Source organism: Cuculus canorus, chromosome 12 (assembly GCF_017976375.1).
Source record: "Cuculus canorus isolate bCucCan1 chromosome 12, bCucCan1.pri, whole genome shotgun sequence".
Lineage (NCBI taxonomy): Eukaryota > Metazoa > Chordata > Aves > Cuculiformes > Cuculidae > Cuculus > Cuculus canorus.
The window spans coordinates 5085379-5112133 of NC_071412.1; the positions used below are offsets into that span (position 1 = coordinate 5085379).

The 26755-nt window shown below is 40.3% G+C and overlaps 1 protein-coding gene across 2 annotated transcripts in view; it reads right to left on the bottom strand.

The window, feature by feature from the left end:
- FBN1 (fibrillin 1) overlaps positions 1 to 26755 on the bottom strand; it is a 158949-nt gene that overhangs the window by 119226 nt on the left and 12968 nt on the right. For both annotated transcript variants that reach the window (XM_054077541.1, XM_054077542.1), the window contains exons 3-6: positions 25011 to 25093; positions 23732 to 23830; positions 16742 to 16837; positions 14608 to 14703 (exon numbers count right to left, since the gene is read on the bottom strand). In XM_054077541.1, the coding sequence (XP_053933516.1) occupies positions 14608 to 14703; positions 16742 to 16837; positions 23732 to 23830; positions 25011 to 25093 (374 nt within the window). The remainder of the gene's footprint in view (positions 1 to 14607; positions 14704 to 16741; positions 16838 to 23731; positions 23831 to 25010; positions 25094 to 26755) is intronic.

A 26755-nucleotide genomic window follows, 5' to 3' on the forward strand; every position in this document is an offset into this window, starting at 1 on the left:
CTTGTACTTAAGAGTATAGGAAATATTTTCTTTTAAGTTTTTAATAGAACAGGGACATTAGGAATTGAGGTGGTCACCAATCCACATGTGCATCACTCTCAGCAATGATAGTGGAATAACAGACTGCTCTGAGTGGTGTCTAAAGTTTCAGCTGTTTGTAAACCAGCATTGTGGGAAAACTTCTAGGTGACTTAAAAAAAACAAACTCATAAACCAGTAGAAAGCTCATCATTTAAGACAATTCAGCAGAAGAGAAAACTTCCTTCTGCTTATCAGAGGTATTTTGCTCTATACCCCGAAGGCAAGTAAGATTCTTCAAGAAATTATGTCTTTTATCCACATCATTCTTGCCAGGAAAGTGCCCAAACATCTATTTTAATAATTAAGCTTCAGTTTTCAACTACACTTGTGATAAATAACATTCACATTAGAAAACCGGTTTTAAAGCATGAAATAGTTTAGTCTTATAAAATAAAATAAGGTTGCAGCGGTTAAATTCCCCCACGTAGAAGCTTTTTATTGGTGCATGAATATACTCTAAGCCTAAATTATAAAGATAATGTCATTTTGCCCACGCATTTGAAATAAGATTGCTATTGGAGGACACATATACAAACTTCTCTGTGTTAACCAATGTACATTAACACACTTGCGTTCAAGAAACACGTCAAGAAATTGAAGTACCACATAAGCCCAACAGAAAAAGCACATTACATTATAAAACTGAAAGCGGCTGTATGTGTTTTCTTTCCTATTTACTCTACTAGAATAGTTCTTATTTGTTATCTTAAAATCCCAAATTGCTTTTGAATAAAGACCATTCCACACAATGGTATTTGCCATACCCTATCGCCACAGTGGTCTTTGCCAGAACACATTCACATTTGTGGCTTACGCCTTTGAGCACTTCTTACTTTTATCCAATAATACTGATTAATAGTATTGTGTGGTAACATAGCACAGAGCTAATTGCTTATTAATGAGCTTGTACACCTTCTTGAGAGTCGGCTGACAGGATTTGATCATGTCAACTCTGACTCCCAATTCAAAGCCCACCGAAGTCTTTGGGATTTCCTTTTCTTTGACATGAGTAGGTTTTGGATCACATCTAAGGTTGCTGAAGCATCCAGGCTTCGCTTCTCTGAAAAGCATAAAAGTCTACCTTTGAGTTTAAAATGCTGCCCAATGTTTGAATATACAACCAATGCACACAGGCACATGTGTGTGAAATGCATGTGTAACCTACCCGCTGGATGAAGAAAAATGAAGAGTTGTAGAATAAATGTAAGCCATTCCTTGCAGGGTTTTGGCAATAGTTTACAATAAGTGGCAAATCATCACCGCTTTTAATTTTCATTGTAAAGTTAGCCGTCTTGAACTCTTTTGGTATTTCCTTGGATGCACTGGGCAGTTGCCCAGAAATTTAATTTGTGGCACTTAATGTAGAGTCACTACATAATATTTTATAAGACGACCCAAGTATTTATGAACAGGGAATAGAAGTTGCATGTGCATAAGCACAAAACCCATGTAGTTTGGTTAAATTATTTCAGACACTAAAACCACACAATTCTCATCTCAAGAATTCCGTCAGCAGTCAAACATGAAGAATAGCGGCAGTCTCCAAGTAGTGGGAGATGTCTATAAGAGCTCCTGTAGCTGCAGTCCAGACAACTAAAATGAAAGTGTCAAAACTATCTCACGTCTTCTGAGTAAATCTCTGCTCCATGATATTGAATTCAAAGGAAGTGTTATCATTTATTCCAAACAGGACCAGGACAGCACTCCTGTTATGTTTTGGGGATAGCCAAATCATTGCAACAGCAGTGAGACTTTGCATCAGAGTAACAAAGAGAAATTCCTCTCAGCTTGAGACTGAAGCAAACTTCAACAACATAGGCTGAAGAAAGTTGTTATTTCTATTCAAAATTCTAAACAGCTGTTTTCAAGGCAGATTAAAAGATTTTCCAATGTTTGGATTCAACTCAAGAGCTTTATCTAATGCATACTTTGTATTTGAGTATTTGTTGAATTAGAAATTTAATAGAGCAGCTGAGTATTTTAAAATCTTTTGGAAGATGTGAAAAAGGGATGTGAACTCTAGCACACCCTGTAAAACATAAATTTCTTACCAAAAGAATATGTTATTCATGTGCTCTGTACATTAGGTCAATTATTACTCACTTTCTTTGGAGAACAACCAAGTGCCTCCACCCTTTATAACAGAGCACTCTAATCAACTGTAGTAAGAACAGCAGAATTCTTCTAATACACATTGGTGGCTCAGGCCCTAGCTCAAGAAGGCTTTAACAATAAGAGACTAAGATGGATTTGCCATCATCGTTACTTTTTTTTTTAAGAGGGTAAGATATTAGTATTTCCTTGTACACCTTTGTAAATAATTTCAATTTCACATAAATGGGAAAAAAAATATAAAAAGGAAGGCTTTAAGTTGAGCCTCCAATTTAAACATTTCTGTTATTTAACAACAAATTCCATAAACATTCTGATACTAATACTGCTTCCACCGCACGGCTTTCATTTCTGCTAACCCAGTTTAACCTCTCATCTTCCTTGCCGTCAGCAGCTGTACAAAGCATTTTTTTTGTACTGACATCAGCGAGTGACTGAAGTGCTAGTGCTAGATTTAAAATGCCTTCTAAAAACATGACTTTTTGTATTGAATTTGGAACGGAGTTTGATACAACTTGTACTGTTAGTTTAATATAGTATCACCTTTCATGGAGCCATATCTTGTTGGGTTCCTGCTGGGCCCTGAGAGCTGAAACAGCACAAGGTTTAATGCATGGCACTTCATTTTGCCCAGCTCGGCTCAGGCCAAGAGAAGCATTTCAAATTATTTAGATAACCACACAGATTAAATACCCAGCAAGATAGCTTGCTAAGTCGTTCATCATTTGCCATTCCTGGACTGTGCTTGTGTCTAGCAATGTTTTTACTAGAAGAGCCATTCAGATGAATGGAATGCACATCTCCGCTGGGTTTCCCCTGCCCAAGCAGCCGTCTAAACTTCGCAGCCTGTCTTCAACACTCTCTTCCTGAGACGCAGGAAAACTATTTGGCTAGATTCCCTCTGACATCATCTTCTCACCTATCTTCCCCCTCACCTGTTTCTTTTCTTTCTTCTTCATCAGCCACTTATACACCTACCCAATTCGAGTGCATATAAAGATGACCCTTTCCTTCTTTCAGTCCCCCAAATTGCCCTCTTCTTACGCTTTACTCTTCACCTCAAGAACCAAGTAACTGGAATGACTCACGCTGTGTGGTGCAATTCAATTACAGATATAATATCTGCACCTGTAAATTATATCTTATCTTAAAGGTTATTGGAGCCCAAGTGACCTAACAGTGACTCTCTTTCCACAGCTATCACTTACCTCTTTTTGAATGGCCCGCTTCAACGGTAGGTCTTTTTGCCTTCAAAGCCTGCAGTCTGGAAGTCATTTTTGACCCTGTGGTTTCTTTTGAAGCCAGTATTAATCTGACTGTAAAGCTGTCATACTACCATTTCACGAATCTCTCCAAGTTACCACCCATACTGTCCCACCGGGACATGAAGATTCTCATAAAGGCTTTCATCGTATCCCAGCAGGACGATTACAATTCATTGCTCACTGGTTTTACTATTACTTCTTATAAACATTTCAAGTTCAAGTAGTATTGTGACACTGCACTGCTCAACTGAACTAAGACGTCTGGACATACTATTCCAGCGCAGAGACCGGTCCAATGGCCCTTGAAGAAGCAATTCAAGGTGTCCCACTTCCACTGCACTTCAAAGAAAGTGCACAGCATGCTCTTTCTACTGGATGTTTGCTGCTTCGTGCCTTGATGCAGTTCGCAGAAACTTAAGCAGACAAAGAAGCTTTTGAGATCCTAAAATCTCCCATCACTGAGGGACCCAATTTCCTCCTAAATACAGTGAAATTATCAGTCAAGTAGCTAATGGGTCTCAGCCAGTGCCAGGTGCAAATAGGCAGATTCTCCCAACAGTGTGTCCATAGCTGCTGGACTTACTAGGAGTTAAACCCATCCCCTATCCCACCCCCCACAAATCACTGTAATTTTGACAGCTTATTTTACATTTTGAAACTAACTGTTCCATTCTTAGAATTCTATTAAGCAAGTACACTAGAAATTATCAGCACAATGTGCTTTCATTTCACAGCACTGAATTAATCGCTGCCACAGGACAAACACCCTCTGGATAGTAGAACACACAAATAGCAAAAAACACAAGACATTCAGGGCTATGACATGCTTTGACAATGTTAGCACTGGATTTTCCTTAAATCGATACCAGGAATGACAGTGAGAGGCGTTAAAAATCACAAACTAACATATATTCTACTACATCTTCTAGAAGGCGGCTGGACACAGTCCTGGGCAACTTGCTCTACCTGTTTCTTCTGGAGCAAAGGGGTTCGACACAGTGATCTCAAGAAGTTTGTTCCATCCTAAGCAAATCTGTAAGCTGAACTACTGTAAGAAATTATTCTCTCTCCCTTGTAATTCCTATGGCTCAATTTTTAAAGAAATGAAAATACATTATTTGAAAGAGAGGAGTCATTGTAGATGTGCATCTTACTGTGCTGCTTTTGCTGGAGATAAACTGTTTTCCCCAGCTTTGCTGAAAACTCATCTATCAACAGATCATAAGCAATGAGACCAGTGTAAATGGACTCTGGGCAAAACCTGATGGCTTAAACTTGAGACCTAAAAGCACCGACACGTCACTGTAAAAAAAATGGTAAATCTAATAACATACCACTGAATTTATTACCACGGCTGCAATGCCAGTGAGGACCCTTCTCCTGCATCAGCACAGTGGAGCAGGGGCTCTGTCCCATGATGTGTGTAATGATGCAGGATGAAAGCATCAGCCACCACTTCCCGAGGGAGGTAAGAGTATCATAGAATAGTTTGGGTTGGAAGGGACCTTAAAGATCATCCAGTTCCACCCCCTGCCATGGGCAGGGACAACTCCCACTGGATCAGGTTGCCCAAAGCCCCATCCAACCTGGCCTGGAACACCTCCAGGGATGGGGCAGCCACAGCTTCCCTGGGCAACCTATGCCAGCACCTCACCACCCTCATAGTGAAGAAATTCTTCCTTATGTCCAGTCTAAATCTGCCCCTGTCCAGTTTATACCCATTCCCTCTCGTCCTATCCCCACAAGCCTTCGTAAACAGCCCCTCTCCAGCTTTCCTGCAGCCCCTTCAGGCACTGGAAGGTCGCTATAAGGTCTCCTCAGAGCCTTCTCTTCTCCAGGCTGAACAACCCCAACTCTCTCAGCCTGTCCTCGTATGGGAGGTGCTCCAGCCCTCGAATCATGTTTGTGGCCCTCCTCTGGACCTGTTCCAACAGCTCCATCTCCTCCTTTATGTTGAGGATTCCAGAACTGGACACAATGCTCCAGATGAGGTCTCACAAGAGCTGTAAGCATGAAGATTCTGCTAAGCTCCTGCTTCCCTATGGCTGTCAGCATCTCTGTGTCGGAAGAAAAAGCATTAGAGGGTCACAGCAGAACTTTCAACCCAAAGAGTAAGGAGGAAATAGGGATAGCACTAAAAACTCCTAGCGAGGACAGGGCCATTATAAAACATGACCAAGATCACTTGGTAAGCCAGGCTTACCTGAGTGAAATGCTTTTTAGAAGTAGAGTCACACACCAAGTTAAACATTCAAGATCAAGGGAAACAGTGCAGAGGCCACTCTGTCAGAATGGGACCTTTAAACTGAATTACCCCACCACAAAAAGAAATTAAGACTCTGGCACGGAAAACTGCAGTTAGGTTAACCCACCTATGCTAGTTTAGCCGGGGTAATACCCACAACAGACACACCGTAAATGCTTAAGATCACAATCAAAAGTCAAGTGCTTACAAGAGTTCATATTTCTTTTCTTAATATATAAAACCATATGTGTATGCATGTGCGTACACACACACACACACACGTGCACTTTTAATAAATTTCATGCTTTTTTTAAATTACGTATCCCTAGCCTTTACACATCTTCCTACAAAGAGAAATATTGAACTTTGGTTTCTTTACATAAGGAAATTCTGCCTTTTTCCAAAAGGAATTTTTTTCTGGATAGGAAGCGCAACGCTAGGCTCTGTTTTACAGCAGAGCAGAATTTGGAGAGTGATCTTTCTTCTTAGGGCTCCTTTCTTTTCAGACCTTATTTAGGCCTCTTTTCTTTTCCTACAGCGTTTCTCCAGAGTGCCAAACCGCACAAGCTGTCACCGAAAAAAAATAGAAAAACCACTCAGCCATTATTTGTGAACTTCTCAAGGCCAATTGGAAGTGTGAATGCGACCGTCCTCACAGCTGCTCTTAGGTAGTAGTTTCTCCACAACTTTTTGTAACTTTGATGCTGAGATAGGATAGGAGATACCTTTCTAAATGTTACACTTTACTTCGGAAAAGCTATATTTTTAACAAAGACTTCATCAAGTCCATTACATGCAAGTTGCAAGGAAACTTCTATGTGAGAAAACAGTTGCACTGACCATTTTGAGCACCTCGGCATAAGATGTATTTTCATTAGCATTTCGCAGCTGACCTACATAGAAAGAACTGTTTTGCTTGGAAATGCCCTCTCCGGTTTATCCTTGCACTAGGTATGATCTATGATGTTTGTAAAAGGGGTTCTCTTTGTTTTGCTAGCGCTGACCATCATGAAAGTTTTAGATCACTTTAAAAAACAAAGAAACATAGAAAAATGAAGTCTGCAACACAAAATCGACTGAGGTACCATGCATACTGATATTTGATTTTTTTCTCTTGCAACTGTAACAAAAGTTTTGAGCTTACCACCTCAATAAGAGAGAAAAAAGCTAGTAATATTAAATATTCATATAAAATTTCAGGGTGATTCACAAAGAAAACATCTGTTTTCACTGTAACAAATGAGACAATTTCAGGTAGCTGTAGTTGCTTATATCAAAATATCTTCCAGCACAGAGAAGGAGGAACATTTTTCTCTATAAAAGGCTATGAGAGCACTGTTAGAGAAGTTCTCAGCTGCATTGACTCATTCACTGTATCATGTTCCACTCCAGGAGTCAACATTTTGAAAGCACCTCTTCTACGGGAAGCCCCATTAGAAATTAGTCGTGCTGAACTATTACATGTTCTACATGTAATATCCCAGGAATGTCCCAGGAATCAGGAGATGGCCAAAATTAGAAAAACAGGTCTCTTACAATGGTACTAAGAGAGCAAGAATGGCTTGAAGACACTCATTCTGAAGGACTCAAATGCAACGCTGTGCTGCAATGACAACCAAAATCAATAAAAGCTGACTCAATCTTTGTACGCACAAAAAAATTCCAACTTTCACGATACAGCACATCAGACTGATTCTTCCCAGCTCTTCCTAGAGCTCCACAGAGAGCAGAGATCTGGCAGTGCAGTGCAGGCCATTCAGGGAAGTTATATCTTTCAACTGCCTGCAATATGTATATAGAAGTCATATCTGTATTAACACAATATTCTATAACCAAGCAAACAGACATCTCTTTCCGTATATAACTTCAACAAAACCTCCTGATGAAAGCACAGGCTTCCAATGTTCATTTCTTAAGGTACTGCAAGGCAGATCACAAGTACCACACACAAGTAAAGCCAGAACTAGGTTCAGCCCATCTGCAATGAAAGCAGAACTGAATTTCTTGCATAGCAAACACATATTGCAGGCTGCACTACACCTGGAGGCAGGCGTCGGGTTCAACAACAAAGCTGTCTGCACGACCAGAAGTCTCAGTGATTCAACGTCCTACACGCAAGAATCAAGTCTTACAGACTAGAACAACACAGCTATTTCATTCAAATGTTTGTATTGTAACATACCAAAATATGAGCTCTTCAATTTGTGTTTAAGTTTGTATGAATCTGCACTGCTAGAACTCAACTCAAATCAAAACAAAATAAATGATGTGATTGAGAGCAGCCCTGCAGAGAAGGACTTGGGGTGCTGGTTGATGAGAAGCTTGACATGAACCCGCAATGTGCGCTCACAGTCCAGAAGGGCAACCGTGTCCTGGGCTGCATCCAAAGAAGCGTGGCCAGCAGGGAGGGAGGGGATTCTGACCCTCTGCTCCTCTCTTGGGAGACCTCATCTGGAGTGTTGCGTCCTGTATTGTATCCAGTTCTGGACACAACCTAAGAAGGCTATGGAGCTGTTGGAACAGGCCCAGAGGAGCCTACGAAGATGATCAGAGGGCTGGAGCACCTCTGCTATGAAGACAGGTTGAGAGAGTTGACGTTGTTCGGTCTGGAGAAGGGAAGGCTCCGAGGAAACCTTATAGCGACCTTCCAGTACCTGAAAGGGCTACATGAGAGCCGGGGAGGGGCTGTTTCCAAAGGTGGTGAGGCGTAGGTTGCCCAGGGAAGCTGTGTCTGCCCCATCCCTGGAGGTGTTCCAGGCCAGGTTGGATGGGCCTTGGGCAGCCTGAGCCAGTGGGAGGTGTCCCTGCCCATGGCAGGGGGTTGGAACTCGATGATCTTTAAGGTCCCTTCCAACCCAAACTATTCTATGATTCTACGATTCTAATACCTTGTTGCACATCTAAAGGTCACTGCCCTCAGCAGCCAATCAAGAAGACATGGAAACAGAGAAAGGGCTGCCAAAGAGCTGATTGAAAACTTTGGATTTGTTTGAGTGAAATCAAAACTAATTTGGAATAAAATGTAAATGTTCAGCTTCACATACAAAAGCTGGAGCCCTAACATCTCACAAGAGACCTAAACCCATATGTACTGAATCATTTCTGATTCTTGATTAAGCTTTAAGCATAAATCTGAAGAAACATTTTAAATTTGCTGTGTGATATTTTGAGATGCACAAAGCATACAGCAAGCAGCACAGGACCGGTTTTATACATATATATATATATATATATATGTGTATATATTTGCAATGAGCAGAACAATGGATGAAAGCCTTCATATACTCAAGATCCTAAATATGCTTTTTGGCATTGAATAACAGGCTGAGCTTAGTACTGAGCTGTGATCCAGAGATCTATTGATGACATTGTTTATAGTATTAAAAACCACCTTCAATCACACATAGTAATTTTGCAAAGACTGACTTCTCAGTCTTTAAGCTACAGCCTCAGTTGTAACAATTAAAAAACTCCTCACGTCTTTATCTCACTTTCTTTTCTAGAAAAGATATTCCAAGACACTAATATTGAATTTTTGTTTTAAAACTGAAATATGTCAAGAGTGGCAACATATTAAATTATTTTCAAGACAGTAAAACACCACTCTGATACTGAATATATTTATCTTCAGGCTGAAGCCATTTTTCATAATTTTTCTGAAGGAAATGGTGTGCAAGAATCATTATTCCAAGCCTTCAAGCTTTGCCATCCTTTAGTTTGCTGCTATAACACTGTACATGCATTCATGTTACAGGGTTGCAGAAACTACGTCTATGTCAACAGATGTGATTCTTGGAAGACAGCTAGAGAAATCAAGTTTATTCAAATGTTTGCCAGCTACCATATGCTGCAATACTACTTTAAATGCAACATAAGGCTTTGGAAACATACTTTTACTGCTATCTACACTTTGTTATTTACTTTCTATTTAAACTAAATACCAGAGACGGGGCACACTAAGGGGTGCAGTGTCCTCTTTGTGAAAACATTCTACCCGTTGTAATATTTCGAAAGAAAAAAAACATATAGAGCTCTACACTACTCTAGATGACTTTCAGTGGCTGCACTTTCTTAGAGAGGCTCTGGGAAAGATATTTTTACATATGGCATTAATTCTGGGAACTTTTAATAATAGCCAAATATAATTAAAAATTATGCAAAAATTCTTGCCATGAAGGGAGCAGGACAGAAACGACTCTGTTTGAAGAAAAAGCAATCATTTGCTCATATTCTGAGTCCAGAAAAAAAAAAAAAAAACAAAACACACGTGGTACATTTTTAATATTTGAACTACATCAGGCCCGATTCTGCTCCTATGCGAAGCGAGTGGCAAAACTCCAAAATGCAGCACGATTGAGCCCTTAATGTTGTCACAAGCATTCAAATAAACAAACAAGGCTGTAACACAATCTAAGCTTCCACTGTGTTCCTCTAAACGGATCAAGACAGAAAAAGAAAAGCACGTTTCATCGCACTTTTGCAATGCAAGGATAATAACAGCGTACAATTTTATATTATATAGAATTGACCCTCTTGAGGTATAATCATCCAAAGAGAAACAGATTCAAAAGTCAAGTATGTTTTCATGCACAAGTTTGGAGGACACAGTTGTACCAAAGCTGATAGGGATGTCTGATCTCTCTGAGCTTCCAAGATCACTTCTTCCTCTGGACTTAAAAAGTGCATGACATCGGGATGTTTTCACATGACCCAAACGTGGGCATCTCACATAGGCAGCTAAATCCCCCCAGGCTCTTTTAGAGACAATAAAAAGAGCTGTTGATGTTCTGAATCATCCTCAGGGGAATATAAGCTAAGTCTCTGCTCTCATCAGAGACTCTAAACGGAACTGCTGAATCTGTAACTCACTCGAGCTATTCAGCATTAAAAGTCAAATGGCGTAAAGGTGGCATCCAGTTTTGAAGCAGCAGAAGAAATTCTGCTTTGCTTGCACCTTCATTTTTTTACCTGAGATTTATTTCCATTAACAATGTGACTAAATTATATGCTAAAAGTGCACCTCTCAGATCTCGACCGACTCTGAAAGCTTGGGCCAAAATCCAGCGAGGCCCTTAAGCGCTTGTGTAATTTTAAGCACATTGACATCTCAGGTTTGAATTTAAATGCATGTCAAAGCCTATCACTGGATCACAGCCAGAGAACTCAGCACCTTCCAGAAGGAATCCTTGACGTTTTAAGTCTTAGCTGAGCCAATATCCATGAAATATTTTCCTTTCTGGACTATGTATTTTAAATGTGTCTTAAACTGCTATGGGAAGCATTTCCAACTCCACTACACTTTTACTGTTTAATTCGTGTCAAGTTCACCTTTTTGATTAATAATATCCCACATAAAAGCCAGGACTGTCATACTTATGATACACCTGCATATACTTGACGGTACACCCAAGTGTCTTCCCCTGCTCTGGAAAGGTGCTAAATGCCATACACAAAGCTTAGGAGCTACCGACACATGGGTACCCCTTTTGATCGTACTACAGTCATCAACCCAGCGCTGACAAAGTCTACTGCATCAGTGATGGAGTTCCTCCATTGATTATAATGAATCTAAAAATTCCTTTTGCTCATGATTATAGTATTTTATATTGTTATTAACACTTCTAAGACACACAAAAAGCAATTTATGTCCAAAGCCAGCTGCCGCCCTCTCAAAGAATGACTGAATAAATATACTAAAATACTCTTGCCACAAATTTGATGAAGTTTGCTGCACGGTGAATGCAGCAGGTCTTCCTACCAGAAAACAAGCCTTCATTGTGCATGTATTTGAAACTGTTGACCTACACAGAAGTCTCATAGATCCTACATTAACAATCATACAGTCAGCTAATTGGTATCAGATGAAATTTATGGAAAAAAACCTACTTGAAACTCAAGAGACAGAACTACACAATTTCCCTCTGGATGTAAGAAACTGACTCTAAATTTGCTACAACCACCTGCAACACTTTAATTGTTTTCCATATCAGATTATTGGAATAACCCCCAAGAATGTGGTTGCCTCAACATCGTTTTATTCAAGACAGTTGTAAGCTATGACATATGCAGCAGAGGCTGAAATATTCTTTGGGCTGTGTCATAAGTGCTACAAACACTCGGTGACTGTTACTATTAGTTGACTCTTGTAGAGAAAAGCACTGCGTGATACACAGCAGTAAATTACTTAGATCACTGTTAGCTTGCGGCATGGCATAACCTAGAAGTCAAACCTCAGCCAAACAGATGGAGAATGTGCATGCCACAAAACTGTACCACTTCACATCACATTTAAAGCCAGAAATAGCGTTTTCAAAACAATTTGCCTCTCCTGTTTCCTCCAGAAATGGGATAGTTTAAGAGACTATTTCTCTTGAGTAATTTCCTCCTCCCGCCCCTCCATGCTTTGGGTTTGTTTTTTCTTGCTAATAAAGACACAGTTTTACTCTACAAGGCATGAATCTTTCGCTTTACTGGATGACATCCATCCACATATATATCAGAAGCCCACCAGGGAGTGTCACAAATCCACATAACTTTCCAGAGCTAGATTCAAAATACGGACCTCTTACTTAGCTGACAGATGTGTAAAATCATATGGAGCCAGACAATTCCCAAATGACCACACAGGTGCACGTGCTGAACAATGCATGTTATTCTGACTAAGACCAGCATTAGCTTATACTTGAAAAGATATCTTCACCAAAAGCTTTTCTAACGGCATAATGTGATTCTGGGACCACAAACCACCACACCCTTTTTAGAGGAGAGGAACGTATTAGCTCAGCTAGGTAGAGAGGCTGCAGGAAATCTCTGTGAAAGAAGCCAAATTTCAGAGGTTTTCTAGGAAGATATGACTATCATTTGTCTTCAACACTGCAGTAAACATTAGTCAGCTCATTAATGTCTATTTTCTTTTGTATATTATAGGATCATACACATGTTCTAAGTAAATGCTGCCTAAGGACGAGGCATATAAGTTATAGATCTCCACCTCAATTGTGCTCAGCAACATGCATTGGATGACAGCATGATTTGGCTCAAATGGCTCTGTGTCACCAGTTTCTCACTCCACCCGACACAAGGCACGAGCCCTGAGGGACCAAAGCTGTCAACAGGATTCAGCCTTGAAACTGGCCGGAATGAGGTTGAGTTAAACTGGTCCCAGATAGAGCAACATAAAAGCAGCACTGAACAATCCTCTTCTGAACTTGCACTTTACATCTCCTGCCCGGACTGAAGATTCAAACCCTTCACCCATGGAGAACAAGCAGTCACTGCTCAAAATTCAAAGCCTTTGCAGTAATATTCAGCACAGTCTTTACCTATAAAGCCTTTATTCTCTTCAAACCTAGGATTTTTAACCTGATTTTCCGTTCATCTTACACTCCTCCAGCAGTGAGATCCCAAGATTCAGAACAGAGCTCCTTTCAGAAAAACTTCATCAGATGAAGTTTGAACTACTTTTACAACATCTGAGTGGACAACTGGCAAGACTTCACACAGTGCCAACGCAGCGATTTTATCTGCTGTAGGAAGTGCAGGAAATACTTGCTTCATCCTACCGTCTGCTCTAGCACAGAATGAAAAGATCTCAACCCCTAAGATTCCTTGTTCTGCATCACCCACGTATGCTGCCCAAACAAAAAAAGACGCCAACCATGACTCCAGGTGCAGCACAGCAAGAGGTGATCATCTGACACAGTCCCTGACAGAAATGTAATGTGCTGACCACATCCCTACATGCAAACCCAAAATGATGTTACTAATGCCTGTTCTATTCCAGGTTCACAGTTATATAATGCAGTCTACTCCATGAGTAGTATGTATGAATTTCCAACTAAAAAGATCAATTAGTAGCCCAATAAATGAAAATGTTTTATTTTTAATATTAAAAAATTGAACAGAAGGATTATACCTCAATATTATTCATTATATCACTCTGGAATGAAAAATTAAATTGGCTTAATAAACCTGAAAAAATCCATATGTGAGATAAAATATTTGGTATAGCTGTGTTTTCATCTGGAAAGAGCTGTGATTATCACTATGGATACACAAACAAAAAGATAAAATCGATAAGAACAGATCTGTACAAAATGGGAAGAAGAAAACAAACCATGCCAAAGACAGAGACAAGATGCTGCTTATCACTGGTAAGCAAATGTAGCAGAGAAACTAAGAGCTTTTCTGACAACTTAGAAACTGAACTGAACTTTTGAGTAAAAACACTTCACAGTACTTTTCATTTGCCACCTCTTCCATTGGCTTGTTTTCATAGCAAAAATGTAAGGAAAAGAAAGGGATTAATCAGTTGCATGTGTGTTTCATCCTGGCCTCTATCCTTATACAGCTCACGTATTGCTAAAAATGCTACTTAAAATTTACTTTCAATCTTGACCCTAACAAAAATAGATCCAATCAATTCAGCTATAGATTAGAATAGGTAATGGCTTGACAACCCTACTGTTATAGTAAATAAATGAGGATTTTTGCCCCCGGAAAAGAAAATGACACTTGGTAAACCTACTGTGAAATGAAGAACTAACCATTAAAATCATTAACTAATCATTAAAACCACACTTGTGATATATAAAAAATCACAAAAGAAGATAAGATTGAACATCTGTTTTTAAATCTATGCTAAGGTTTTCTTTCTCATTAAAAATGCCATTTAGGAAAGTTGTTACCATTTAAATTCGTGTAATTCCATAACTAGTATCTCCACAATCTTCTTAGACTGGAGTTTTCCTTTACAGAAAAGCTTCTTTACATTGCATTCTACAAGAACATTAATTCTATTTTACCTTATTCATAGACTGCAATAAATTACTATTGAAGTATTTTTAAAGCTACTGTTAAGCAAGTTGGAACACCCATTTTTTCCCCACTATTTTAGGAACATACCTCTTTCACACTGGGGTCCAGTAAAGCCATATGTGCAAGCACATCGGTTCGGAGCCACACATCTTCCTCCATTCAGACATCCGTTTTCACAGACGGCTGTATCAGAGGGAGGCAAAAGTAATCTTTATTGAGCTATTTCCAGAAAGACATTAAGGTATGTACTTGACCATACTGAGTAGACTGGAAAAAATGGTAAACATAACAGTACAGGATACTTTATTTTCCAGAACCTACTTCTGATCTTTTTCTATTTCCTGGCCTCATTAGTGTCATGAATTTATCTTTCCAAGGGAGTATAACATAAACACAGCAACAATTACAGCTTTTCTGACCTCTCTATTTGGAATTGCTAGACAATTCCGTAACTTCAAAATAACATCTCTTCCAAATGTCAACAAAGAAACACTGAAATAGTAGAGACTGCAGAGAGAAGGTGTAGAAGAAAATTCCATTTCTTAATCCTCAAAATCTTTCCCTATTAAGAGGCAAACTTTAAATGTATTTGTTTGTCTACCACAATAGAAAAAAAAATCCAGTATTAAAAGGCTATTTGCTGATGTAAAATTATTTTTGCTATCAACTAGGATAGCAAACTGCAATCAATATCAGTTTTGACTAAGTTAATCCAAGATATTCTTCCTCTATACAATGCTGTCACTGGATTCAGAACCTGATTTTCATCACAATAAACTCCAAGAGCAGCAGTTCTCAAAAAAAAAAAAATCCGAAAATAATATCCACACGAAGAAAGGGCTTTTAAATACAATTTGATGCTCATTGAGTAATGTTATTCTTTGTTCCGTTTCACATGCACTTCAGTAGAAGGAAGGTTTCCATTTATCCTCTTTTATCCACTTGATATTTCACAGAGAAGTCAGAAATACAATTCTTAATCCTTTCACCATGTGATCCTCTTCCAGATTATTAGGGTAAATTCCTAGTTCCACTGAAGTTCATGTAAAGTGTGCCATTGATTTTGACAGAGCACAAAAGGTTTTCATTAAACGAGCTAAATACAATTTCTCTGTCAGACCAAGAGTTCAGTAGATACCAACATGACAGCCCTGGTGAAAGGCAGTATCTACATGCTTATTAGAGTTTCTTCACACCATTCCAGCCAACAAGAGCAAGAGGCCACCAGAGACAGCTTGGGAAAGATTTCAAGCAGTGGATCCAGGAATGCTGTTGGCTTGGGATGGATTGAGGAAATCAAAAATATATCAATCACGTCTAATCATAGAATCATAGAATCACCAGGTTGGAAAGGACCCACTGGATCATCGAGTCCAACCATTCCTAACACTCCCTTAAACCATGTCCCCAAGCACTTCATCCACCCGTTCCTTAAACACCTCCAGGGAAGGTGACTCGACCACCTCCCTGGGCAGCCTCTGCCAGTGCCCCATGACTCTTTCTGTGAAGATTTTTTTTCTGATGTCCAGCCTGACCCTCCCCTCGTACAGCTTGAGGCCATTCCCCCTTGTCCTGTACTCAGTCACTTGGGACAAGAGCCCAGCTCCCTCCTCTCCACAACCTCCTTTCAGGTAGTTGTAGAGAGCAATAAGGTCTCCCCTCAGCCTCCTCTTCTCCAGGCTAAACAACCCCAGCTCTCTCAGCCGCTCCTCATCAGACTTGTTCTCCAGCCCCTCACCAGCTTCGTTGCTCTTCTCTGGACACGCTCCAGAGCCTCAACATATAATAAGACAACATCAAAATGAGCAGAATTCCTGAAGCATACTGCCTAAATATGAACCAAACCCCTGATATTAAAACAAGACTTTGTATTAAAATATTTAATTTTCTCTAAAAGATGAAAACTGAATCCCACGTAAATTCTAAATGTATGGCCTATTGCTCTGGTGAGTGGTAAGCCCTACAGGTCAATGGGAATTGTGGTAGTGTGAGAACTGCAGGATCAAGTTATATCCAATTATTATGAATTCACATGATGTTTATTTTAATAGTCCTGATCAGAAAGAATTCACTCGGCATTCATTACAAAGTCATGTGTTTTCCTGTAAAATTCCACTGTACCTGATCAAAACCAAGCTCAACATCAGCTGAAATTTGGCGCTAAAGGGTGCCAGATCCACACATCCCATATTACCATCTACATTAATAAAAGTGTACTTACGCTGTCCACAGTGTGTTCCTGTATATCCCTTCTGACAGAGGCAATGGTCGTCACTGCAGCTACCTCCGTTCATGCACCGGATGTTACAGTGTTGTACTTGAAAGGAAAAAATGATTTTCCTCAGTTAAATCCAACTAGTCAGAAACATTTAACTGGCTGCTAAGGGATGGGGTTTTTTTTTACAGATTGATTCAATTAACTGGGATCCAGTATTAGAAACTAAGGATGCATATTTTACAACATATACTTAGAATGTTAGCACGGAAAACAATACTGATCTACGATTCCTAAAGAACGTAGAACACAGTGCAACAATTTGATTCTATTCATATTCACTGAAGTCAAAAGCATTTCCCGGGAGCATAAATCCACAGAATTTGTCTCCTAGTTTGCAATGACGAGAAAAGGCCGTCAGTGAGGTGAAAGTACTAAACTTCTGGCAGATACCACCAAGAAGAAAGGGAGTCTTATCATCTGGGCAATGAGGGAGGGAAGTATTGAAGGGAAGCGTTTAAAGAAGCTCCTGAAGACAGCCCAGTTCTGCCAACACACGCAATACCCGAAGCTGATCTGCCCAGGTAGGACTTCTTGCATGAAAGGGAAAACTAACAGAGCTGTTTCTCTCTGTACACATCTGCGGTCTTGCCCCATCTCCAGGTAAAGCTGCTGCGCTTGAGGGCTGCAGAGCTCACAGACAGCATTTCCACAGTGCCAACAACCTTCCCCGCAGGGAGCACGGGCAGGGGAGCAGCATGCTCTTGGGGGCTGGAACTGGATGACCTTTAAGGTTCCTTCCAACCCAAACTATTCTATGATTCCTCAGCCGCAGCCCCATTCAGGGTGATTAACACGAAGCTTAAGTCCTATGCCAGTAAAGCATAAAAGTCTGTGCTGCCTTTTCCTAGCAATACGGAAAAACTAGAGGACAGGAACAACTTGGAAGTATGTCATGCTCTTCATCAGGCACAGAGAAGCAGACAGGCCTTCTGACAAAGTGAAGTCCTCTGCAGAGGTCCTGCTGTCCAACACAGCTGGGAACCGGGGCAGGCACTCCAGTAAGTAGCTGGGAAATTCTCTTAACAGGAACCACATGAAAGGCTCCTCCTCATAGGATTATGGTCAGATCAGCATTTCAGTAGATTGTGATGGAGCACTGGATACCTACACCACGCTGTCTGAAATGCTGAAGACTGAAAAACAGAAATTGCATGTCCCGCCAGAGCCTGTTGCTAACAGGTGCTATGCCAACCACTGAATTTTTCCTGTTGCACAAAGCCCTTAAGCATCATTTGGCTTTTTACAGTCCAGAAGTATGTGGATGGAATTTTATTTTTATTTTCCAGTAGAATTGGTAATCTTAACTGTATTGCTTTCTATAGCAATACGAATCCACAAAACAGAAGTTAAATATGCAATTGGAGAAAGGATTTAAAATAATCTGGCCTTTAAAAGAGTGGTACTCGAATTCTTCAATTATAAAAGTAAAAAAGTCTTACATTTCTTAGATTTTAATAGTTACAACACATCTTTGTTCTGCTTTGGATGTACTTCAGTACTTCAGGCAACAAAAATGTACTAACATTCCTCAACAAAAAGTAAAATTGTCTGCAAATACAGAGTGAATATCTGGTGAAGATTTTTGGACAGTGTCCTAAGTAGGTCAGAAAAAGGTGTGTAGTTACTTTAAAATGTGTAGTTCAACTTAGCTTTATACAATCTTAGAAAAACAGAGGGGATTACAAAAAGCATAGGAAATGATATCATCTGTCAAGCAGGGAAGGAACTTAAAAACCACAAACTGATTTCAATTAGAGCAAGCTATGCCAAGAGCTAATTTCCATTCCCACATGAAGACCAAAGCCATTTAAATAGTTTGAACTACATTCGAGATAAAAAGGTTAACAGTAGCTTATATGATGATTTTCATATTATTTGTTCAAATATAAGAAAGCGTATTTCCCCATTTTGGGATAAGGAGTGGTTTTACACATCACACATGCACACACACACAAAGTTTCCATAATTTGTCTTACTGCTTTTAAAAGGAACTTTTCCAAGGTAAAATATTTCTTCCTTCTTTTTAAACTAAAATCTTTATGGGAGACCGCTGGGACAACCAGTCATCTTATTAAAATGTGCCACTCAAGTCAGTGAGCTTTATCCTTTAATACCATGTAAGAAAACCAGTGACATACAGTCAGTAAACTAATTATCTGCTTTCTGCCTTCTTTTGAGGGAATGTTGAAAACAGTATTTCCAAAACCACGCAGACTATTCTGAAATATTACCCTTCCAAAAGTTTATAGAAACACATACAAAGGCTGTCTGGAGCTCAGATGATGATTTTAAGATTGCATTTTTGAAAAGCAGCGTATTAATGCAGGTCCAAAGTCTCTTTTCTCAGCTATATCAACATTTCCATTAATGTCAGCAGAGATATTCCAGTAAATGAAATAACCTATTCCAAGGTATCACACTGACAGAGAGTCAAGGAAAAGCAGAGGAATTACCACGAGGCCAGTTAATTAATGTGTATAACTTTACCTTATCTTAGCATGCACAGAAAATGTTAACAACATTAATAATTGAATAAAAGCCGTATTTTATTAATTCTCTTTTAGGTCCAATTTGTAAACAGTCTGCCCTGGAAATTCCTGTCAAAACAGGAATAACTGCAGGAACACAACTTTATAAACCTGCAAAAGAACCAGTGAGACCAAATGCATCCACACACGCTTTGAGTGTGGGCAAAGTTTGCGTTGTTTATCGAAGTGAAACAACAAAGCTCCACACTTAAGCATAACAGTTCCTGACTTTCTTAACAAACCTCCGCAAAACCCAGTAAAGATATGGTCACACCAAGAGCACTATCACACCACAGCCGCTCACGAAGCGTTCGGGAGCTCACCAAGCAGCCGAAAGGTAACACGCACGCCATCTACTCTGCGATCCCAAGCTAAGAGACGTGCGGCGTGAGGGTCTGCGATCCTCGGGTGGGACAGCCAGCAGAGCTGGGCAGTGGAAGGAAAGGCTGCCTCTCGTCTCTCTGTGCCACAGCCAAGGAAACACTCCCAATCCAGGCCCTGCATGACGCAGGGCTTTGCCTGCCAGCAGCTGTAAACAAGGAATGACGGTCTCATCGCATCCCAGATGCTCAGCGTGCTTTCTCTGTGGAGTGACTGACTCAGGAGCAGATGGCACACGAGCCAACAGCCCTGCACAGGGCGCTGAGAAAACCCACAGCAGCCTTGAAAACTCCGCAAATGACTAAAATTCAAGACCTTTAACCACCTCTGACAGCAGCAGGATATAAGGGAAGGGGCTGAGCTCTGGGTTTTACTGCCATTTTACTGGACGTCTCCCACACTACCCCAAGGAGTGGGATCCCGGGGTGCAAAGACAAGGATGCAGCTCCAGCTTCCCCCACCTCAGCACGTGGTCCCTCGAGGAAGACCTTGGTCCTCGGGTGGTGGCTCTGAAGCTGCAAGCAGGGGGAGTGAAGCAAGACCAAACTTCTCTCAGGCAGCATCACCAGCCTGCTGGGGGGACACAGACACTCGTACCCACCAGCTGCCACCGCCAGCACCCACCACAGCTCTCGCTGCCTCTGCCACAGCTTCCTTCCTTCCTTCAGACACAGCCCCACCAGCAAATGCCTTCCCTGCCAACGCCAGCCTAAGCCATTCCGACCAAAACAGGTTGGAAGCAAAGAGGCTGTGCTCAGAGACACATCTGACCCGTAACCCTGCGGGCAGTGGGAGTTGCCTGATGCTGAAGCAGAGATCCTCCCCCTCCCTTGCCCCCCCTGCTCTAAGCGCTGAGTAGGAACTCCAACAACGCTGCACGATCAAAGGATTTGTCTGCAACACGAACAGACAAAGCCAAATCAGCCACGCGGCAGGTAGCAGCGGAGATGCCATCACAGAACCGGTGCAGCACAGGGTTTAGGGCATCGCCCCACGTGTGCACCTGCACCATCAGAACCACCCACGCACTGGAGCCAGCAAGGGGGGGATGCGACTCACACGGCAATCTTATCTCCAAGCCTACTGTAAGCATACCCAAAAATTCACTAATTACACGGAAATAACCACTACTCTGCCACCAAGTTCATTGATGTCACAAAAATCCTTGCTGAGAAAACCACCGGTTGATCTTTTCAACCACAAATCAGATTCCTAGAGCTGACTCGTAACCAGAAAAGTCCCAACAACTGACCTGCATAAGAATCAAACTTGAAGGCTTTGTTTTGCTTTCCAATTTACATGCTTACCAATCTGCATTCCTTGACTCTGGCAGACAACCAGTCCTTAAGAGCCACCGTGAATTTGGGTTCTGCCTGTGGTTGTACATCCTATAAAACCTGTGCCCACTACTGATTCCTTAAGTACTAAAGACACACATAGCTCACAATACCCAAAAGACCACTCAGACACATCTCATACATCAGAAGCCATACATTAATCCTGAGAAATCATGGTATTTTCACTCATATTTGTTATGCGTATTTTGAATGTGATAAACTTGTATCATCTTTTGACTTTTTTTTATTCTGTTAATAAGAGTTTGTTCTCTTTTGTTAAGATGTACAATTAAAATAGTTTCATGAATGCACATCCTGACAAAATGTTAACTGTTACCAATGGGAGTTGAGAGCAACACTTTGACAAAAAAACGTGGGTTTTATTTGTGTCTACTTTGTTCCCTAATAGCAGATCTAAGTCATTGTGGTCTTCTGTGTAAATACATATTTGTGGATTTTGTCTACAGTGCCAATAGAGCAAATGACTTAGAGAAGGTGTATGTTCCAAGTCCTAATGACATATTGGGTCATAAACATTACTCAACAAGACTGTACAGAGGCAGTAGAGGTTTTTGCCTCTACAGCAACTCAAGAGACTTTTGCGTTTAGATTTGGCTTGTTTCAATAAATAAAGGTGATGTGACCACACATGCAAAATGTATCTTAAATTTTTGCACTGATTAAAAAAGATATAAGCAGTATCTTTTTTAAGCCAATGGCTAAGTCTATTTGTAAAGTGTTAATACTTATGCGCTATACAGAAAAGTAACATTTAAAAGTGGGCAATGTAGCAATGTAAGGAAAATGATGTCTGCACTGCTTTAAGTGTGTGATTAGTAGAATATTCATACCTAGGGGAAGTAATTGTCAATAGCCAAAACATCGGTGTCATCTAGGCTTTAGAAACTGGTTGATTAAGAACTATAGTAAAGTCCTTCTGCACCCGTTTATCTGTGCAACTCCAATGAAGGCTAAAAGTATGGCGATCAATGGCAGAATATTTCGGAAAAGGAACCACAAGAACTGTAACTTTAGTCATACTCTGTTTTTCTTTTAAGTCTTGACTCACAAAATACTTCAGTGTGGCCTAAGAAAAAAATGAGGTAATACTAAAGCCCACTCATTCCTGCCTTTTACAAAGGTGCCAAAACATGTAACAGATGTAGGGATATATCTTTCCTTCTGTAGCCTGAAGGGGACTTGGGAGAAGGTCATACTTTCCTTTACCGGCTTACAGGATTAAGGCACGTGCACCTGGTAAAACAGAAGCTGCAAACCAAGGCAGGAAGGCAACAACACACACATTTGTGCAGCATTTTGCACCCTTCCTCCTCCCAGTCCTCTCTGGGATCTCCAGAGCTCCATACCTTCCTCACGCTGGCCCCTCCCTAACAGACATCACAGGAGCCTGAGAAAGGGGTTGAACTACAAAGAACAATATTTACCATTTTAGTACATGCCATTCCGTTACATTCCACAGTTGTTATTGTTTTCCCACTGTTATTGCATGAAAAGGATGCTGAAGCCACAAGCTGGAGTGGTCAGCTATGTGGGAAAACTCTTATCAACTAGGAAAGCATAAAAATGACAAGGTAAAAAATACAGGGGCAAAGTAGACCACACACTGAGTCTGAAAAGATATTCAGAATTAAAAGTTTGATCGTTTTGCATAATATTACAGATCTCAGCTGAGTGCACTCCCCATGGAATTCAGTTTATACATTGTTTGGATAGTTAAAGGCATTTGTAGGAGCAAGTTTCCTCCAAGATTCTTCCAGAAACTTCACATTTTATATAAAAATTGAAACTTTCTAAGAGACAAGCACCATACTGAAATGAAAATACAGTGGAGGTTACAGCTGGCATCTCAGATATGAACTGAGATACTATCCCAAGCAGAATCCTACTTCACATAAGACAGTCTACCCATGATTAGCCATTGAGCTATCTAGTTCACTGAATTAATTTTATTTATTATTATAGTAATTTATTTTACTTATTTTTTTTCTGGATCTGGGGAACCTTCTTGGAAATCTGACATCCAAGTGTTTCTAGGAAAAGTCATCTCCCTGAAAAGTTTCATTTCTAAAGCACCTGTTTCTTTCTGATGAAAACCTGTTCTGCTTCAAAACCTACACCTGAATACCACCTGAATAAGGTCTGCAAGGTTCGATTCAGAAGACACGTACTGAGTCTGCTGAGGAAACGCCATAATAGTTGTAGGTCTATGTATGTAAAATGCAGCATAGTGTCTGGCTTAGTAACCTCTAAAATAGGGTAGAATTACAAAGCAAGTCAGATTAAGCCAATTGTCAACAATCATCGCTCTATCATCGCAACTTTTGCGCTGTATATATGTGTGTGTCTAGCACTAAATAGAGATAAGGCATTTTCCAGAAAGGAAGGAAGACTGGAATTAGTGTAATGTAAACTGGCAAATGAACATAGTTTTCAATAAAACTGGTTTTGTTTTAATTAAGCAGAAAAAGAGTATCCCCAATAGCTAGTCTCTGAGTCATCCTTCGGTTTCATCACAGGAGGCTACACTTTCTTTCCTGTGGTAAATGTACGTCTAGTGACTCAGAGGTTATTTGTCTCAAATATTGACCACTGAAAACTATCTTACATACCTTAGCAGCCTCACAGACTCAAAAGAGCAATATCAAAGACACGGAAGAAATACTTACTTGATTTTGAACCACAGGAGGGGGCTATCTGACCATTTGGGCATGTGCACATGTTTGGTCTAGAGCAAAATCCATCCCCACAGGAATGTCTGCAGATAGCTATAAAGAAAACATAAATGCTTTTAAAATACGTTTCAAAAGCCCCAAACACATAAAAAAACACCTGAGAGAAAATATGCATTCAGGATCATTCCATAAAGACTTACAAACTCACTAAATTGCATACAACAGATTCCAAAAATGTTCATCCTATTCACCTGCATCTCTATAGGGAACATCGAAAACCCAGACCTTCACAACCTCTTACGAAAGGTCTGGGAATGTGCCACAGGCCATACTAGAGACAGGGAGATTCCTTGGAAAAGTGAAGCTGTAGTCCATTTCACCAGATAACTCTTGGAGGAAGGATGGGCATAGAGGGCATTACGGGTATAAACTGGAGAGGGGCAGATTTAGGCTTGATATAAGGAAGAATTTCTTCACGCTGAGAGTGGTGAGACACCGGCCCAGGTTTCCCAGGGAAGCTGTGTCTGCCCCATCCCTGGAGGTGTTCCAGGCCAGGTTGGATGGGCCTTGGGCAGCCTGGGCTGGTGGGAGGTGTCCCTGCCCATGGCAGGGGGTTGGAAGTGGATGATCTTTAAGATCCCTTCCAACCCAAACTACTCTATAATTCTATGAGGCAGCATTACAATGTTCCCATTAATTTCACACCAGACACACACAAGCATAATAATTCCCATCTGACAGCACATCACTTCAGTATCCCTGGAGAGGATCTTATCAGCCTTAGGCAAAGAGCCCTTTACAACTATTTCTAGTACATTGTACTATTATACCTGAATATGCTTACAGCACTATGATGTATGGATGTATATAGCTATATTCCTAAATATATATTTCAGGGATATGATCCAAACAAGCAGCGCAAATGCACTTGTTTGACCTATGTTGTTGCCGCCTCCCATTTACTTAAATATTTTAACATATTCCACAGCTACTCACTCCCGAGAGTCCACACATCCCTTGGATCCCTTTACCACAGACTTCGAACACGAGGATGAGATCAATCCTCTGTTAAATACTGGTATCACATCACTATATTGTAACCCACAAAACTTTGAATACTAGCTTACTATACTTAAAATGGTAAAGAAATGCCGTACAGCTGCTCCTGAAACCATATAGAAACATATTTCAGTTCTACTACACAACTAAAAATACCCTCACATTGAGGGACAAAGACAAACCTCAGTCATAACTCATAACTGGATTAACTTACGGACTATGCATTGGTTTCCACCAGGTAAAGTTTTCCATCCAGGGCAACAGTAAGCATTGTAACGTGATCCACACACATTTGGTCTGGAAAAAAAAAAAAAAAAAAAAGGATGAATTCTTATTTTTACTCAGAAATACGTTGTAAAAGTAGAGGCATAAAAACGGAAAAAGTAAATCACTGCAATATGCATTTCAATAATCAAATCTAGAAGTGTTGAATTTTTTTTAGAACTGTGTGCCTTTGGTTGTTGGGGTTTTAGGTAACATAATCTTTTACAAACTGAAGAGTACATTATAAACACGAAATCAAATCAGTAACGTCTGAAAAACAGGAACAGAAGGGGCAAACTTTGTCCTATATCTGGAAAAGCGGCATACAGGGATTTTGAGCAGAACTTCCATTCAAATACAAAATCAGGGTTTCACAGCCATCGTTATTAGTGAACACAGAGGAAAGTTTTAACAACCTCTATTAATATTGTGAGCAGTTACTCAACAGACTAATACAAGTGAACTTAGCTATAAACTAGTACTTCCTAGAAACCGCTTTCTTAAAATACTGCATACAGATTAGAGACAGATTTAAAGTGTTTATTGTTTTAAGAAGGGGTTTCTATTATTATTTTGTCCTTGGTCTTTCAGAAAGTTCTTCATCCCTAGCATTGCAACGTCTAAGTAAACAACAGTTACCTCATATGGTGAGGCAACTTAAGACAAACAATCTCGACATATACAAATATTTCTTTATGCACATTTTTCTAACCAACAAGACTTTAATACTATATTTATTTAGACATCTGCATTGTTGATGCAATTTCAAGTATTCTGATTACATCAACTTCAGTGACACCTAGTCTTTTCATTAAGTGCTTGGCCAGAAACTCCTTAAGTCAAAGCGAACACTACCATTACCTTCCGCTGGTTCTGGATAATTACAGGGCGGTAACCAAGATGAATATGAGCAAAACAACTGGACTTGTCACAGAGCCCTTTTCTCTTCCTGAAACTGGTGTTATAGACTCAAAGTCTTATTCATATAATTCCAACGTATTCAGTTTTAGTAACGTCAGCTACTTCCCTGCAGGGCTATAACCATGTAACTTTCCTAGAGTTCCCTGTTCATCAATGCCAAATGTTGCTCCACAATCATCTGCCAAGTTAAGACTGGCAAGCAGACAAGTGAGATTGCTTTTCACCTTCTCCATTTAGAAGAAATAATGGTACTTATTAAGACAGACAGAATGGGTTTGTTGCTACCTGCTACAACCTCCAGGCATAAACCACCGATTTCCACATCTAGGTTGGTAAGAATCTGTAAACAGTTGACCATAAAGTAATGTTTAGGTACTCTGTCAAATTTCAGTTTCAGCAAGTATGCAGCTTTGGGGACCATCTGGTCCAAGTTAAGAGTTAGAAGCAGGTTTTTGTGCCATGGGGAAACCCGATTTTTAAAATCCTTTTCCAAAATGGGGCTTTGGAAAACCTACATGTGCCAACAACCAATGAAGTCAGAGACCCTGGGAGCCTTCAGGCTTCCAAAGGATAGGCAAGCCGTACGCCCAAGAAGCTCCAACTCGGTTGTGGCATGCTTAGCTTTTAAAACAAAGAAAAAAAGTAGCCATCAAACTGTACTTCCACGGAACAGTTTGAGCCTGACAAGTGCATTTTCCAATGGAACACATTTTCATCAGAAAGCTGCTTATAAAAGAAACCTATATTAAAATCTGGACATTACTTCTTTGAAAG